The sequence below is a fragment of the Zootoca vivipara genome, chromosome 7 (assembly GCF_963506605.1).
Source record: "Zootoca vivipara chromosome 7, rZooViv1.1, whole genome shotgun sequence".
Classification (NCBI taxonomy): domain Eukaryota; kingdom Metazoa; phylum Chordata; class Lepidosauria; order Squamata; family Lacertidae; genus Zootoca; species Zootoca vivipara.
The window spans coordinates 56,739,350-56,753,488 of NC_083282.1; the positions used below are offsets into that span (position 1 = coordinate 56,739,350).

The 14,139-nt window shown below is 43.0% G+C and overlaps 1 protein-coding gene across 7 annotated transcripts in view; it reads left to right on the top strand.

Annotated features, from left to right (window-relative positions):
• Window positions 1–14,139, top strand: part of SRGAP2 (SLIT-ROBO Rho GTPase activating protein 2) — a 213,321-nt gene that overhangs the window by 88,186 nt on the left and 110,996 nt on the right. For all 7 annotated transcript variants that reach the window (XM_060277120.1, XM_060277121.1, XM_060277123.1 and 4 more), the window contains one exon: window positions 4,892–5,054. In XM_060277120.1, coding sequence (XP_060133103.1) covers window positions 4,892–5,054 — 163 coding nt within the window. The remainder of the gene's footprint in view (window positions 1–4,891; window positions 5,055–14,139) is intronic.

A 14,139-nucleotide genomic window follows, 5' to 3' on the forward strand; every position in this document is an offset into this window, starting at 1 on the left:
GCTTTAGTGGGGAGAAACACCCTCCTCTGTTTAATTCCACATGAGCTTTAAAGTGAATTCTACAGCTGTTGGAAACATTCCTGCCATAGTCTGGCTTAAAACAATATTTTTATTATTGTCCCTTCCAAGTATTACACAATACAGTGGAAAAAAGAGTGGATGTAAACAAATGATAAAGGGAAACTAATCTAGGCAAGTTAGAAAATCAGAAGTACAATCTCCTGGGAAGGTGTCTGATGACAGCTCCTTTTACAGAGCTCAAGGTGGTTTACATACTTCCCCTCCACTCAGCTTTCGCCTCACAACAACCCTGTGAGGTAGGCTAGGCTGAGAGGCAGTGACTGGCCTGAGCTCACCTAGCAAGCTTTGAACTCTTATTTGAACTCTTGTCTCCCAGGTTCTAGTCCAGTACTCTAACCACAACAACACCACACTGACACAGTTTATTGAGACTTGTAAGTGACCTTCCTACCTGCTATTATCTGAGTTACTGCTCTTGCTTTAGCCAGGCAGTATACAGCTTTTGTAATACCTACCCTCCTCCATGGTGTTTGTTGCTGACAGGCTGCAGTATCTTTTCAAAGTAGTATGTGTAGAAAAAGCATTCTTCAGCTGGCAGGCAGCCTTAAACGCCCCTCTCTGCACAAATGTGCATATTTAGCGCATGCGTAGAATAACAAAGATGGCAGCCACAGCAGATGAAGACCACAACTTCCAGAGAAGGAGTCTGCCTTTAAACAGGCTTCAGAATATCCGCTTGCCACTCCAAGTGCGACACTGCCCTCCAAAAAGTGGGATGAATAGCTGACTTTCCTATTAACTTCAAAGCTAGACAAATAAAATTGTCTGTTGCAGATCCCTGACAACTCTCTAGCTCCAGAACTGAGAGGACGGCCTAGGACTGTTTGGCAGCTGCATGGCCAAGGCCCTCAGAGAGACTTACGGTAGTCATGAAGGGCCAAACCAGCAAGCCACAGTTCCACGCAAGCCTTTCCCATTGACAAAAGCTAGAAGGACTTGACAGGTGGGGAAGCGGCCTAGTGACTGCACTTTATTTATTTATTCAGCTTGGTGTGCAAGACCAGTGAAAAATTGTAGACCTCTGTCATTATTCATGGCTTGGGATTAGGAATGTGCTGCAGGATTTGCCCAGATCCTGAATTGGACTTTAGGATTACCCCAAACCAGAGTTACCAATAGTCAGATAGTGCTGCAGAACCAGAATGGGAAATGCGGGAAGAGGAACCAAGAGCATTTTCTTGTTGGTGAGTCAGAGAGGAAATGGAAGTATAAAATCACGTGGCCCAGTCATTAAACCCATAGTTCACAGTTACATCTGTGCTGGCCCCATTGCTTATGTGTTGGTTTTCAAGAAAGAGAAGGAGAAATGTAAAAACTGAAGCGCATCCAAAATGAGGTCTCAGGATGCTGGAAAAAATAAGGATTTTATTCTTAAACAGCCTACATGGATTTTTTTTTTCTCACAACAGCCCACAGCCTCCTGAGATATGTTCTTTTTTTTTTGCTTTCTAGAAGGGAAAATAAATTCAGAGTATAAAGCAGAGCTAAAGGTGTCTTATTGATTAAGCAGAGGTTGGATGGCCATCTGCCATGTATGATCTAGTTGAGATTCCTGCATTGCAGGAAGTTGGACTAAATGACCCTTGGGGTCCCTTCGAATGCTACAGTTCTATGATTCCAACTTAATTATTTACAAAATCATGGCTAATTCTAGGTTTCTGCTTTACTAAGGAAATAATAAGATAAGTTTGAATATAAGAATTCTAACAAGAAGAAAGCATATTAATAGCTTTATCAAAATCTCTTTCTATTGCACATTATCCTAATTATGTTCTGGTTCTCTGGGTATTAAAGCAAACTCATTTGTGTACAAAAAATTCTCCGCTTGCACAGACATATAAACCCCAAACAGACTTAAAACTGAGATGATCATACCATTCAGATAACCCTTTGGAAAAAATAATTGCCTTGAACTACTTCTTGTAGCTGCCTTGGAATAATCCAGTAAAGATCCTGTATTCTCAGTGATTTTTATAACACCTGCTTATAGTTGCTGAACGAATCCAAAAGCAGAGGCTGTTCTTTCAGCACTACAAATATCCCCTTAATCCCTGGATTATTCCAAGTCTGCTACAGAGTCCCCTGATGTGCCCTGCATCCCAGTCCCCATTTGCTCCTTTTTTTTTTACTTTTAGCAACCCTTCATCCCTGTTGTCTACAGCCTAGCTACTCCTTTACCCTCATTAATGTTTGCTTCCTTCTTCCTGCCTTTTACACTGAGTTTTCCCTACCCATTTTTCTTTGCCTACTTACAGGGTTATATGTTTTCTACACATTTGCTGTGCATAAAATGGTAGCTATCAAACCTCTGCTTTAATTTTAGAAAAGTGAGTTTTTACCCTTATGGTGGCACAGAAGACCTTGAATGACTAGGCTGCCTGGACCTGCCTTGGGCCTTTCCAAGGGACAAGAATAGAGCCCCCAAATGATTAAGGCGATGGAACGACTTTCCTGTGTGAGGAAAGGTTTTGGCATTTGGGACTTTTTAGTTTAGAGAAAAGGCAAGTCAGAGGTGACAAGATAATCATGCAGGGCATGGAGAGAATATAATATAATATAATATAATATAATATAATATAATATAATATAATATAATATAATATAATATAATATAATATAGAGAATGGAAAAACTTCTCTTGAAAGAAAGAAAGAAATTGTTGCAAGATATATGTACACTTACTAACTTTGCATAATGCAACCCCATCAATGAACTGAGGCTTCGTTTGTGCAGAATTTTGATGGTTGAGAGGAAGACAGAATATGCACAGTCTTGCATTTGATTTTTGTCTTAAACACCTTGGGGAGAAGATATCACTGGACTCCATTATAGACAGCATTCACCCCTGGCTGCTGCTTGACCCCTGCTGTGAATTGCACCTCTGTGATAATCCATGGATGCCAGGGTGGACTATGGACTTTTGGCCAGTTGGGGCCAAAAAACCCATGTTCTGAATCCTATCCCCACTATGACTGTGGTTGTCTTACTAATAAGAGATGGCAAATGGGTGATGACCACTCTGTCATCATTTAATTTTTGTAACTGAAAATTAAAAGGGTCTTGACCTAGTGTCTAAGTGGGCTCCCAGATAAGCAGGTAAAGGTAAAGGGACCCCTGACCATTTGGTGCAATTGTGACCGACTCTGGGGTTGCGGCGCTCATCTCACATTATTGGCCAATGGAGCCTGCGTACAGCTTCCAGGTCATGTGGCCAGCATGACAAAGCCGCTTCTGGCGAACTAGAGCAGCACACGGAAATGCCGTTTACCTTCCCGCTGTAGCGGTACCTATTTATCTACTTGCACTTTGACATGCTTTCGAACTGCTAGGTTTGCAGGAGCTGGGACCAAGCAACGGGAGCTCACCCCGCCGCGGGGATTTGAACTGCCAACCTTCTGATCGGCAAGCCCTAGGCTCAGTGGTTTAACAGCCCTAATTTTCATTTGTGTGCTTTTCTGCTAAGATTTTGTGGAGGCCGTAGCAATGAGGAGAACACATTATAGGAGAACAGAGTGAGAGGTTTTGACACTGTTTCTCTTTCTATGTTATAGCTGGGGTTTTTTAATAAAAAAAATTCAGTGTAGATTATTGTAAGGTGCTATGCAGCCATTCTCCTTGCAAAGAAAAAGAATCATAGGGTGACACTAGTGTCCTAAGAGAGCCCAGGGAAGTTGTTTATTTATATAGGCCAGTGGTGTGTTGTATTTTAAAGCCCTGTTATTTTTATTAATACTTTGCTGTCAGGATAAATGGTGAGTTAGTGAGCATTTGTTAAACATTCTGTCGTGAGATGTGCCTCCTGGCTGCTCTGAGAAGAAATGATTGTGGTCATTGTTCTGAGAAAGTTACCGCCCTGCTTTCTGTTCCCTGATATTGAACATTCAGTTTCTGGAAGGCTACAGTTCACAAGGTCCTCAGGTAGCGGACTTGTAACTTTCTCTCAGCATGTCATCTAATGTTTCTCTACTAGGGTTGATTTACAGATATAACCTTGTTGAAATCTGGTTTGTACAGATTGGTGGAAAGAGATTGCTGGCAAAGCCATCAGGAGCTTTTGTGATACTTCACCCTAAAGGTGATCATTCCGAAACAGAATGAAACAATATTTATTTTATTGTATTGTATTTTTTAAATCTTATTTGGCTTAATTTTACAGGGTTTAGTGGCTTACAGTGGAATGTTCAGTTGGGATTTATTGTCACTGGGAGCTACTTTAAGACCTTTCTGGTGAAAAATGATGTATAAATAACAAAGAACAATAGTCTTTAAAGATGGTTTGATCTATATCTATATCTATATGGCTAGGTATCTATCTAGCGATGTCCCAGTGGACTCCCAGGAGGCTTTTAGCTGTTCAGGGTGAGTCTGGGCTCCGTCCCCCTAGGCCAGGTGAAAATGGGCCTTGCAGCAGGGAGCGGTCTTCCTTCCAGCACTCATGGCAGCAGCAGGTTGTGTACATAAGGACATACGAATAGCCTGCTGGATCAGGCCAATGGCCCATCTAGTCCAGCATTCTTTTCTTACATTGGCCTTCCAGATGCCTGTGAGAAGCGAGGGATCACAACATGAGCACAAAAGCAATCTTCCCTCCCATAGTTTCCAGCAACTGGAATTGTAAATTGTTGTAAAAGTTGTGCTTTAATTCCTGATAACTGCCTCAATTTTTGCATTTTGCAAACTTCAGTGTTTCACAGTACATACACATTACTACTATACAGTGGTACATTGGAAAAGTTCAGTATATTGTATTGCATCTCCTATGGAAAAAGACGAGGATAAAATTAATACTTTGGTTCTGCTTTCCCTGCAGGAAGGATCAGAATGTTCTTTCACCTGTCAATTGCTGGAACCTCCTTTTAAACCAGGTGAAGCGGGAGAGCAGGGACCACACCACCTTAAGTGACATCTACCTGAACAACATCATCCCTCGGTTTGTTCAAGTCAGTGAAGATTCTGGGCGACTTTTCAAAAAGGTAATGCTTTTATTGCTACATGCATTATTTCATAGCTTCAGAGATGGCTTTTAGTAACATAACACAAGTGAATTTGTCCCCTTGTTGCATCTGAATTGGATTACTGTTATGTGCTGTATGTGGAGCTGTGACTAAAGACTGGTTGGAAATTATAGTTGAACCAGTATGAAGCTAGCAGGCTGTTGATTTGGGCACATACCTTATATTCCGGCATATAAGGCGACTGGGCGTATAAGACGACCCCCAACTTTTCCAGTCAAAATATAGAGTTTGGGATATACTCGCTGTAACGAGTATCTCCCAAACTTCTAACACACACTACGAAAATCTTCTCTCCAGTCCAAAGATTTAAATGAATAAAATGTCAACAATGAGAAACATTGTCAACTGTCATGGAGGTTTTCCCAAAGGTTTTGGTTAGTACCGTATATTTCTGTATCTCTTCCTGGCACCAAGGTGAGGGGGGGGGGAGAGAGAGAGGAAAGCCCCGCACGTCCCCTCTTCCTGCAAGGAAAGAAGGCAGCAGCCGCTTACATACATGTAAGTGGCTGCTGCTTTCTTTCCATGCAGGGAGGAGGGAGGAAAGCCCCGCGCCTCCCCTTTTCCTGCAAGGAAAGAAAGTGGCAGCTGCTTACACGGTCGCCGCATACGACGGGGATGCGGCCGCGGCCGTTTTTGAGCTCCCCCACCGTATGCGGCGGCCACAGATCTTATACCCGGCGTATAAGACGACCCCCAACTTTTGAAGAGATTTTGCGGGGTTCAAAAGTTGTCTTATACGCCAGAATATACGGTAGGTCAAACATGTCACTCAGATGTTCTGTTTTTCATTGAGTTACTAATTAGCTCCTGGGCTCAATTCAAAGTGCTGGTTTTGATCTTTTTAAAGACCCAAATGGTTAAGGACCCGAGTACTTTGAGATACTTGTCCTGGCAGAATCCTAAGTGAGCAAGAGTTACCCTAACAGCAGCCTCCTAGCACAAGAGAATCAAGATTACAATAGTGTAATTACTTCCATTGGTGTCCTGCTGTGCTTCTCAAATGCAAGTGGCTTTCAGAGTGATCTTATTGCACCCACTAGGCAATACTTTGAGGCTGGGACTATTATACATGTTTTATAATCAGGCAGAGCGCTCCCTTTCTATAAAATGTAATTGTGGCAGTTGTGAAGTAGCTCTTTATGAAGCAGGGCAGTGGACAGGGAGGGAAACAGACTTCTTCAAAACTACCCCTCCCCCTTATCATTGCTTCATTTTAAAAGGGGAAAAAAGAAAGTGAGTGGATTATCCCTTCCATTTACCGGTATTAAGTATGGCTAGGTATGGTGTGGCAGCCTCTAGATCAGGGTTGGCATGCATGGGATCATGTCTAACTTCCCCCCTTTTTAAAACCATCTGGAAAAGTTTAATACGGTAGTAATAACAAGTGATTATGAAGTCACTGAATATGGGTATGTGCGTTATCTGATACTTGTTTATTTTTTGGTTTAAACATGCACACCCTGCCTTTTCTAAAAAGTTGAAGCTGGCTAACCAGAAAAAAAATAACTAAAATAACAATAAACAAATACAGGGGAGAAATTTCAGATAGCATAATTAGTCAAAAACCCTAGTAGCAGAGGATACTTAAAGGCATTGCATTGTCCTATAATCCTATCTGGAATGTTGAAGGGTATGACTAGCACCCTTCAGGCCTATGTGCTCATTTGACATTCTGAAATGCCTGTGTTTCCTGAAGCGGAGATGGCAGTACCATTTGTTTCCAAGTTATGTGAAAGTAACAGCTTTATTTGACCTTCTGAAACTTTTTGCTAATTAAATTATCATTGATTAAGTACTTAGAAGGGATTATTGAGTAACAGGGACCCTTTAATTTCCCTTAATCTTCATGGAGGATAAGTAATGTTTCTACATTATGCTCTTGAGGACAACAAGAAAAACAAATTGGCTGGCTGGCAAGCACAAAGGATTTCTTTGGGAAGGTGGTCTGATATAACATAGTTACAGGTAGGTAGCTGTGTTGGAAGCATTGTCCCCACCCCCACTTGGTTAATTTCACTGTAATTTGGTGATCAGACACCCATGTGCAGTGGTGGTTAGAGCAGGAATGGAGAACCAGTGGCTCTCCAGATGTTGTTGGACCCAACTCCCATTATCCCTTGACCCCATCCCTGGGTTAAGAGCGCTGGACCAGGACCAGGGAGACCTGGGTTCAAAACTACATCAATTTACTAGTTTATATTGGAGCAGTCATTATCTCTTAGCCTCACTTGGGAGAATGATGTTTGCCACCCTGAGCATCTTGGAGGATAGATAAAATATAAAAAGTAGCAAATTAATCTAGAGTTTGGATATTTCTTTAACTTTGCCTGCACTTCCACAAAGACATCTGTAGTTTTAACTGCGTAGCTGCCATTCAAAGGAAAATGGCATTCTTTCACTACACTCTTATTAGTTACATTAAAACCTTGGTTGTCGAACGTAATCTGTTCTGGAAGCCTGTTCGGCTTCTGAAATGTTCGACAACCGAGGCAAGGCTTCCGATTGGTTGCAGGAGTTTCCTGCACTCAGCAGAAGCAGTGTTGGATGTTTGGCTTTCGAAAACCGGAGCATTTACTTCTGGGTTTTTAGTGTTTGGGAGCCAAAACGTTCTGAAACTGAGGTGTTCAGGATCCGAGGTTTGACTGTTTACATATTGTATGGAAAAATGAGTGACTCAGGCTACAATCCAGTGCATGCTTTCTTGGGATTAAGTCTTTGCTTAAATCAGGCATCCCCAAACTTCGGCCCTCCCGATGTTTTGGATTACAATTCCCATCTTCCTCAACCACTGGTCCTGTTAGCTAGGGATCATGGGAGTTGTAGGCCAAAACATCTGGAGGGCCACAGTTTAGGGATGCCTGGCTTAAATCCTCCCTATTGAAAAATACAGAGCTTGTGCATTTTTTCTGGCAGTAGTGGCAACATGCTCTGTTGGCCACCACTGTGCAGAAGCTAAGGAGATGAGGTCCGGTTACTTCTGAACAGCTACTTCTGAACTGTGCTGTGAGGTTGGGTGGTGTTGGGGGTGCTTTGCTCATGATGCCACCAATTTGCACCTTTGCAACCTGCCAGAGGCTTCTGTATAGGTTGCCCTGCACATTCTAGGGCAGCCTTCCCTACTGGGCGCTGCTCATATGTTGTTGCACTCCAACTCCCAGCAGCTCTGGCTAGCCTGGCCAGTGGTCAGGGACGATGGGAACAGTAGTTTTTTTAAAAAAAAAAATCTGGAAGGTATCATGTTGGAGAAGGCTGGACTAGGTCCCCCACCCCATGCACTAAGTTAGGTCTACCGGTAGTAGCAAGGGAAAATTGAATTACCCTCCCTTTCCTACTTTTTTTCTTATTATAAAGAATGAAATGGTGGACTGGAAAGAAGTTACATTGCTAAGAAAAAGTGCAACATTGAAGTAGCCTACTATGGGAACAGAAAATTAATATTGTCACAGTGGCCTGGGTGGGCTACTTCAGAGTAACGACTCCACACAGCTCTGCATTTTATCCTTTTATTGGTGCTGTGTATTTACAGTGCTGAAAACAGTGCTATTTACAGATGGTAGTACATATTGTCAGTCTCCCACAGAACCTCCGAATGGCGGTTCGCGCGTTTTCCTCCAACAAAGTAATCTTGGCATACTGAATCTCCTCCCCCCAGCGCTTCTTACGCAATTCCGGGGTAGCTGGGATCGGCCTCTTTCCCACCGTCTCCCTGCTTCCCTGTTCCTTTCCCCGGCGGTGCCTGTGCTCCGCTAGGGTACTCAAGCTCCTGTTTCCACTTCCTGAATCACCACTCGAAGTCTCCCCCTCCCCGCTGGGGGAGGAGCTGGTATTCAGGATGGGAGGGGGCTGTCGGTAGCTCTTATCCCTCACAAATATAGATAGCATGATTTTAAATGGTACATGAAAATATCTCTTAGTTTGTTTTCCACAAGTTGTGCAAAGACAGGAGCTTTAGAATTTAGTATCCAGATAACAGGTTTGCCAAGTTGGTCAAATGCCAGGATAGTTTCTTCTGTTAACTCTCTTTATGCTTGCTATGTGTCACTAGCACATAATTCTTTGCACCAGTCCCTCCTGGGGAACCTTTCTCAGACTGACATGTGATATGCGGAATGGAAATAGTTTGTGACTGAACCCAGAGCCACTGGTGATTGTGCTCTTTGCTGGAAAGCTCTCTCAATTTCCTGCATCCCAATCAACCTGACAAGTGTGAACTAGCACAAGACTACTGATAAAGCCCAAATATCAAAGCGCTTAAGGGGCTGATTTGTTAACCAGCGAATAGCCAGTGTCTCAATGTAGAATTATGAAAGAAAGCAGCACTGTACATATCACACCATTTCTAAGTGCTTCATTTAGTATGTATAATTGTACTTGCTACATGCCATCTAAATGTCTGAAAGCAGCTTTTATTAAAAAATAACCCCTTCAGATATTATTCAAGGGAAATAAGATAGTTGATTTCCAGCTGTTTTGCAAATGGACTAGACATTAAATTGCAATTTGTTCCAACTTCATTTTGTTGTTGTTGCAAGATTGTGTACTTCAAATCCAGCACATAAACAATGTTGATGTTTGTAATTTTTGTTAAATAAGAGATTCATGCTTTGGCAGCCACTGGGTGAGTGTGGCTGCAAATAAAGTATTTCAATTGTTTACATAGGGGCTATTTACAGAAGTCAACTGATCACACTTTTCAGTGTTACGGGTATCTGTGCCATAACTAATGAATGATTTCCAAAAGTTAGCTCAGTTGGTAGAGCATGAGACAATCTCAGGATTGTGGGTTTGAGCCAGACCTTGGGAGCAAAAGATTCCTGCATTGCAGGGGGTTGGACTTAGATGCTCCTCGTGGTCCCTTCCAACTCTATGATTCAATGATCTAAGAGCAATCCAGGGTGAAGAAAAACATCAAGATGTATGTCACACTAGGGGGAAATAAGCTGTGCTCTGTGGGCAAGTGGGTCTTGGGTCCAAGAAATTAGCTGGTTCCTGCTCTGTATGGGATTGCACTCCCTTTGAAGGACCAGCCTGGGGCAGCTGCAGGATTCAGCATTGTCACTGGAAGCCCAAGTGGCCTCAATGGCTAGGAGTGCCTTTAACTTACCAGGCTTTGACTGTTAAGACAATTTTGAAAGTTCCTGGACTGGGACAGCTTGACCACAGTGATTGAGGCATTGGTATCTTCCAAAGGGGATTGCTACAATATGGTGCTTCCCTTGCACTTAATTTGGAAGCTGCAGTTCGTGTAAAATGCTGCAACATGATTGCTGACAGGAACAAAAGTCTGTCAGCATATTACAACTGCGCCCAGTGATCTGCACTAGTTCTAGTTTGCTACCGGGAATTGTTCAGGGTGCTACTATTGGTATATAAATCCCTTAATGCAGGGATGAGAAACTTTGGGGTTTGTGGGCCAGATCCTTAACAGGATCAGCCTCACAGGCCAAATTCTGCAGATGGGTGTAGTCACCTACCTGTCCATAACTATTCATGCAATAGTACACAAATGACTTTTAAATCTCTAGCATTGGCTGTTTAAGGGGTGGGGAGGGGGAAGTGGTTCTTTCTGCCCTGTGGTGGGGAAAGGTTGGAGGAGAAAGAAGGCATCACGTGTGAGGAGTTCCTCCAGCAGCAGCTCTGCAAAAAATGCAGATCCATTGCTGGAAGGACTCACACACACTGCGTGTAAAATGTAGGCTTCTTCCCACCCCCATGGGGGGATAAGTACCACTTTGCAAGCATCCCCCCCCCAGTAGGGGTGGCAAAAAGCCTGTGCAGTCATACCTTGGAAGTCTAATGGAATCCATTCCAGAAGTGCGTTCGACTTCCAAAATGTTCGGAAACCAAAGCGCGGAAGCCCTAGACGTTCGGGTTCCAAAGAACATTTGCGAACTGGAATACTCACTTCTGGGTTTGTGGCATTCAGGAGCCAAAACATCCGAGTACCAAGGCGTTCGGGATCCAAGGTACAACTGTAATTTATAGGCAATGTGCACAAGAGAAGTCCCACTAGCAGGTGATCTGCAAAAAGCAAGGGGGAGAAACATCCACTTGTGATATGAGTTACTGCTTTAATGTGACAGCATCTGCTCCCATTTACATTAAACCAGTTTACAACTCATTGCCTGTTTACATTTGACCAGGTGCCTTTGTTACCCTGTTTTAACTGAAAACAGGTACACCTGCTGAATTTTTATGTTACTTTTAATTGTATTGTTTTATCACAGATGTGCTTGCTGCGGGGACTCTTTTGGGAGGAGGGGCAGCATATACATTTAATAAATAGCACGCTTTCATATAATGTTGTTGTTTAGTCGTGTCCGACTCTTCGTGACCCCATGGACCATAGCACGCCAGGCACTCCTGTCTTGCACTGCCTCCCGCAGTTTGGTCAAACTCATGTTCGTAGCTTCGAGAACACTGTCCAACCATCTTGTCCTCTGTCGTCCCCTTCTCCTAGTGCCCTCCATCTTTCCCAACATCAGGGTCTTTTCCAAGGATTCTTCTCTTCTCACGAGGTGGCCAAAGTATTGGAGCCTCAGCTTCTGTCCTTCCAGGTAGCACTCAGGGCTGATTTCCTTAAGAATGGATAGGTTTGATCTTCTTGCAGTCCATGGGACTCTCAAGAGTCTCCTCCAGCACCATAATTCAAAAGCATCAATTCTTTGGCGATCAGCCTTCTTTATGGTCCAGCTCTCACTTCCATACATCACTACTGGGAAAACCATAGCTTTAACTATACGGACCTTTGTCGGCAAGGTGATGTCTCTGCTTTTTAAGATGCTGTCTAGGTTTGTCATTGCTTTTCTCCCAAGAAGCAGGCGTCTTTTAATTTCGTGACTGCTGTCACCATCTGCAGTGATCAAGGAGCCCAAGAAAGTAAAATCTCTCACTGCCTCCATTTCTTCCCCTTCTATTTGCCAGGAGGTGATGGGACCAGTGGCCATGATCTTGGTTTTTTTGATGTTGAGTTTCAGACCATATTTTGCGCTCTCCTCTTTCACCCTCATTAAAAGGTTCTTTAATTCCTCCTCACTTTCTGCCATCAAGGTTGTGTCATCTGCATATCTGAGGTTGTTGATATTTCTTCCGGCAATCTTAATTCTTGCTTGGGATTCATCTAGTCCAGCCTTTCACATGATGAATTCTGCATATAAGTTAAATAAGCAGGGAGACAATATACAACCTTGTCGTACTCCTTTCCCAATTTTGAACCAATCAGTTGTTTCATATCCAGTTCTAACTGTAGCTTCTTGTCCCACATAGAGATTTCTCAGGAGACAGATGAGGTGATCAGGCACTCCCATTTCTTTAAGAACTTGCCATAGTTTGCTGTGGTTGACACAGTCAAAGGCTTTTGCATAGTCAATGAAGCAGAAGTAGACGTTTTTATGGAACTCTCTAGCTTTCTCCATAATCCAGCGCATGTTTGCTATTTGGTCTCTGGTTCCTCTGCCCCTTCGAAATCCAGCTTGCACTTCTGGGAGTTCTCGGTCCACATACTGCCTAAGCCTGCCTTGTAGAATTTTAAGCATAACCTTGCTAGCGTGTGAAATGAGCGCAATTGTGCGGTAGTTGGAGCATTCTTTGGCACTGCCCTTCTTTGGAATTGGGATGTAGACTGATCTTCTCCAATCCTCTGGCCATTGCTGAGTTTTCCAAACTTGCTGGCATATTGGGTGTAGCACCTTAACAGCATCATCTTTTAAAATTTTAAATAGTTCAGCTGGAATATCATCACTTCCACTGGCCTTGTTATTAGCAGTGCTTTCTAAGGCCCATTTGACTTCACTCTCCAAGATGTCTGGCTCAAGGTCAGCAACCCTACTACCTGGGGTGTACGAGACCTCCATATCTTTCTGGTATAATTCCTCTGTGTATTCTTGCCACCTCTTCTTGATGTCTTCTGCTTCTGTTTGGTCCTTACCACTTTTGTCCTTGATTATGGTAATCTTTGTACGAAATGTTCCTTTCATATCTCCAATTTTCTTGAACAGATCTCTGGTTTTCCCCATTCTATTGTTTTCCTCTATTTCTTTGCATTGCTCATTTAAGAAGACCCTCTTGTCTCTCCTTGCTGTTTTTTGGAAATCTGCATTCAGTTTCCTGTATCTTTCCCTATCTCCCTTGCATTTTGCTTGCCTCCTCTCCTCCGCTATTTGTAAGGCCTCGTTGGACAACCATTTTGCTTTCTTGCATTTCCTTTTCCTTGGGATGGTTTTCGTTGCTGCCTCCTGTATAATGTTACGAGCCTCCATCCATAGTTCTTCAGGCACTCTGTCCACCAAATCTAAATCCTTAAACCTGTTCCTCACTTCCACTGTGTATTCATAAGGCATTTGATTCAGATTGTATCTTACTGGCCCAGTGGTTTTTCCTACTTTCTTCAGTTTAAGCTGGAATTTTGCTATAAGAAGCTGATGATCTGAGTTACAGTCAGCTCCAGGTCTTGTTTTTGCTGACTGTATAGAGCTTCTCCATCTTTGGCTGCAGAGAATATAATCAATCTGATTTTGATGCTGCCCATTTGGTGATATCCATGTGTAGAGTCGTCTCTTGTGTTGTTGGAAGAGAGTGTTTGTGATGACCAGCTTGTTCTCTTGACAGAACTCTATTAGCCTTTGCCCTGCTTCATTTTGAACTCCAAGGCCAAACTTGCCAGTTGTTCCTTTTATCTCTTGATTCCCTACTTTAGCATTCCAATCCCCTGTAATGAGAAGAACATCCTTCTTTGGTGTCATTTCTAGAAGGTGTTGTAGGTCTTCATAGAATTGGTCAATTTCACTTTCTTCAGCACCGGTAGTTGGTGCATAAACTTGAATTACTGTGATGTTAAAAGGTCTGCCTTGGATTCGTATCGAGATCATTCTGTCATTTTTGAGATTGCATCCCATTACAGCTTTTGCCACTCTTTTGTTGACTATGAGGGCCACTCCATTTCTTCTACAGGATTCTTGCCCACAGTAGTAGATATGATAGTCACCCGAACTGAATTCGCCCATTCCCTTCCATTTTAGTTCACTGATGCCCAGGATGTCGATAT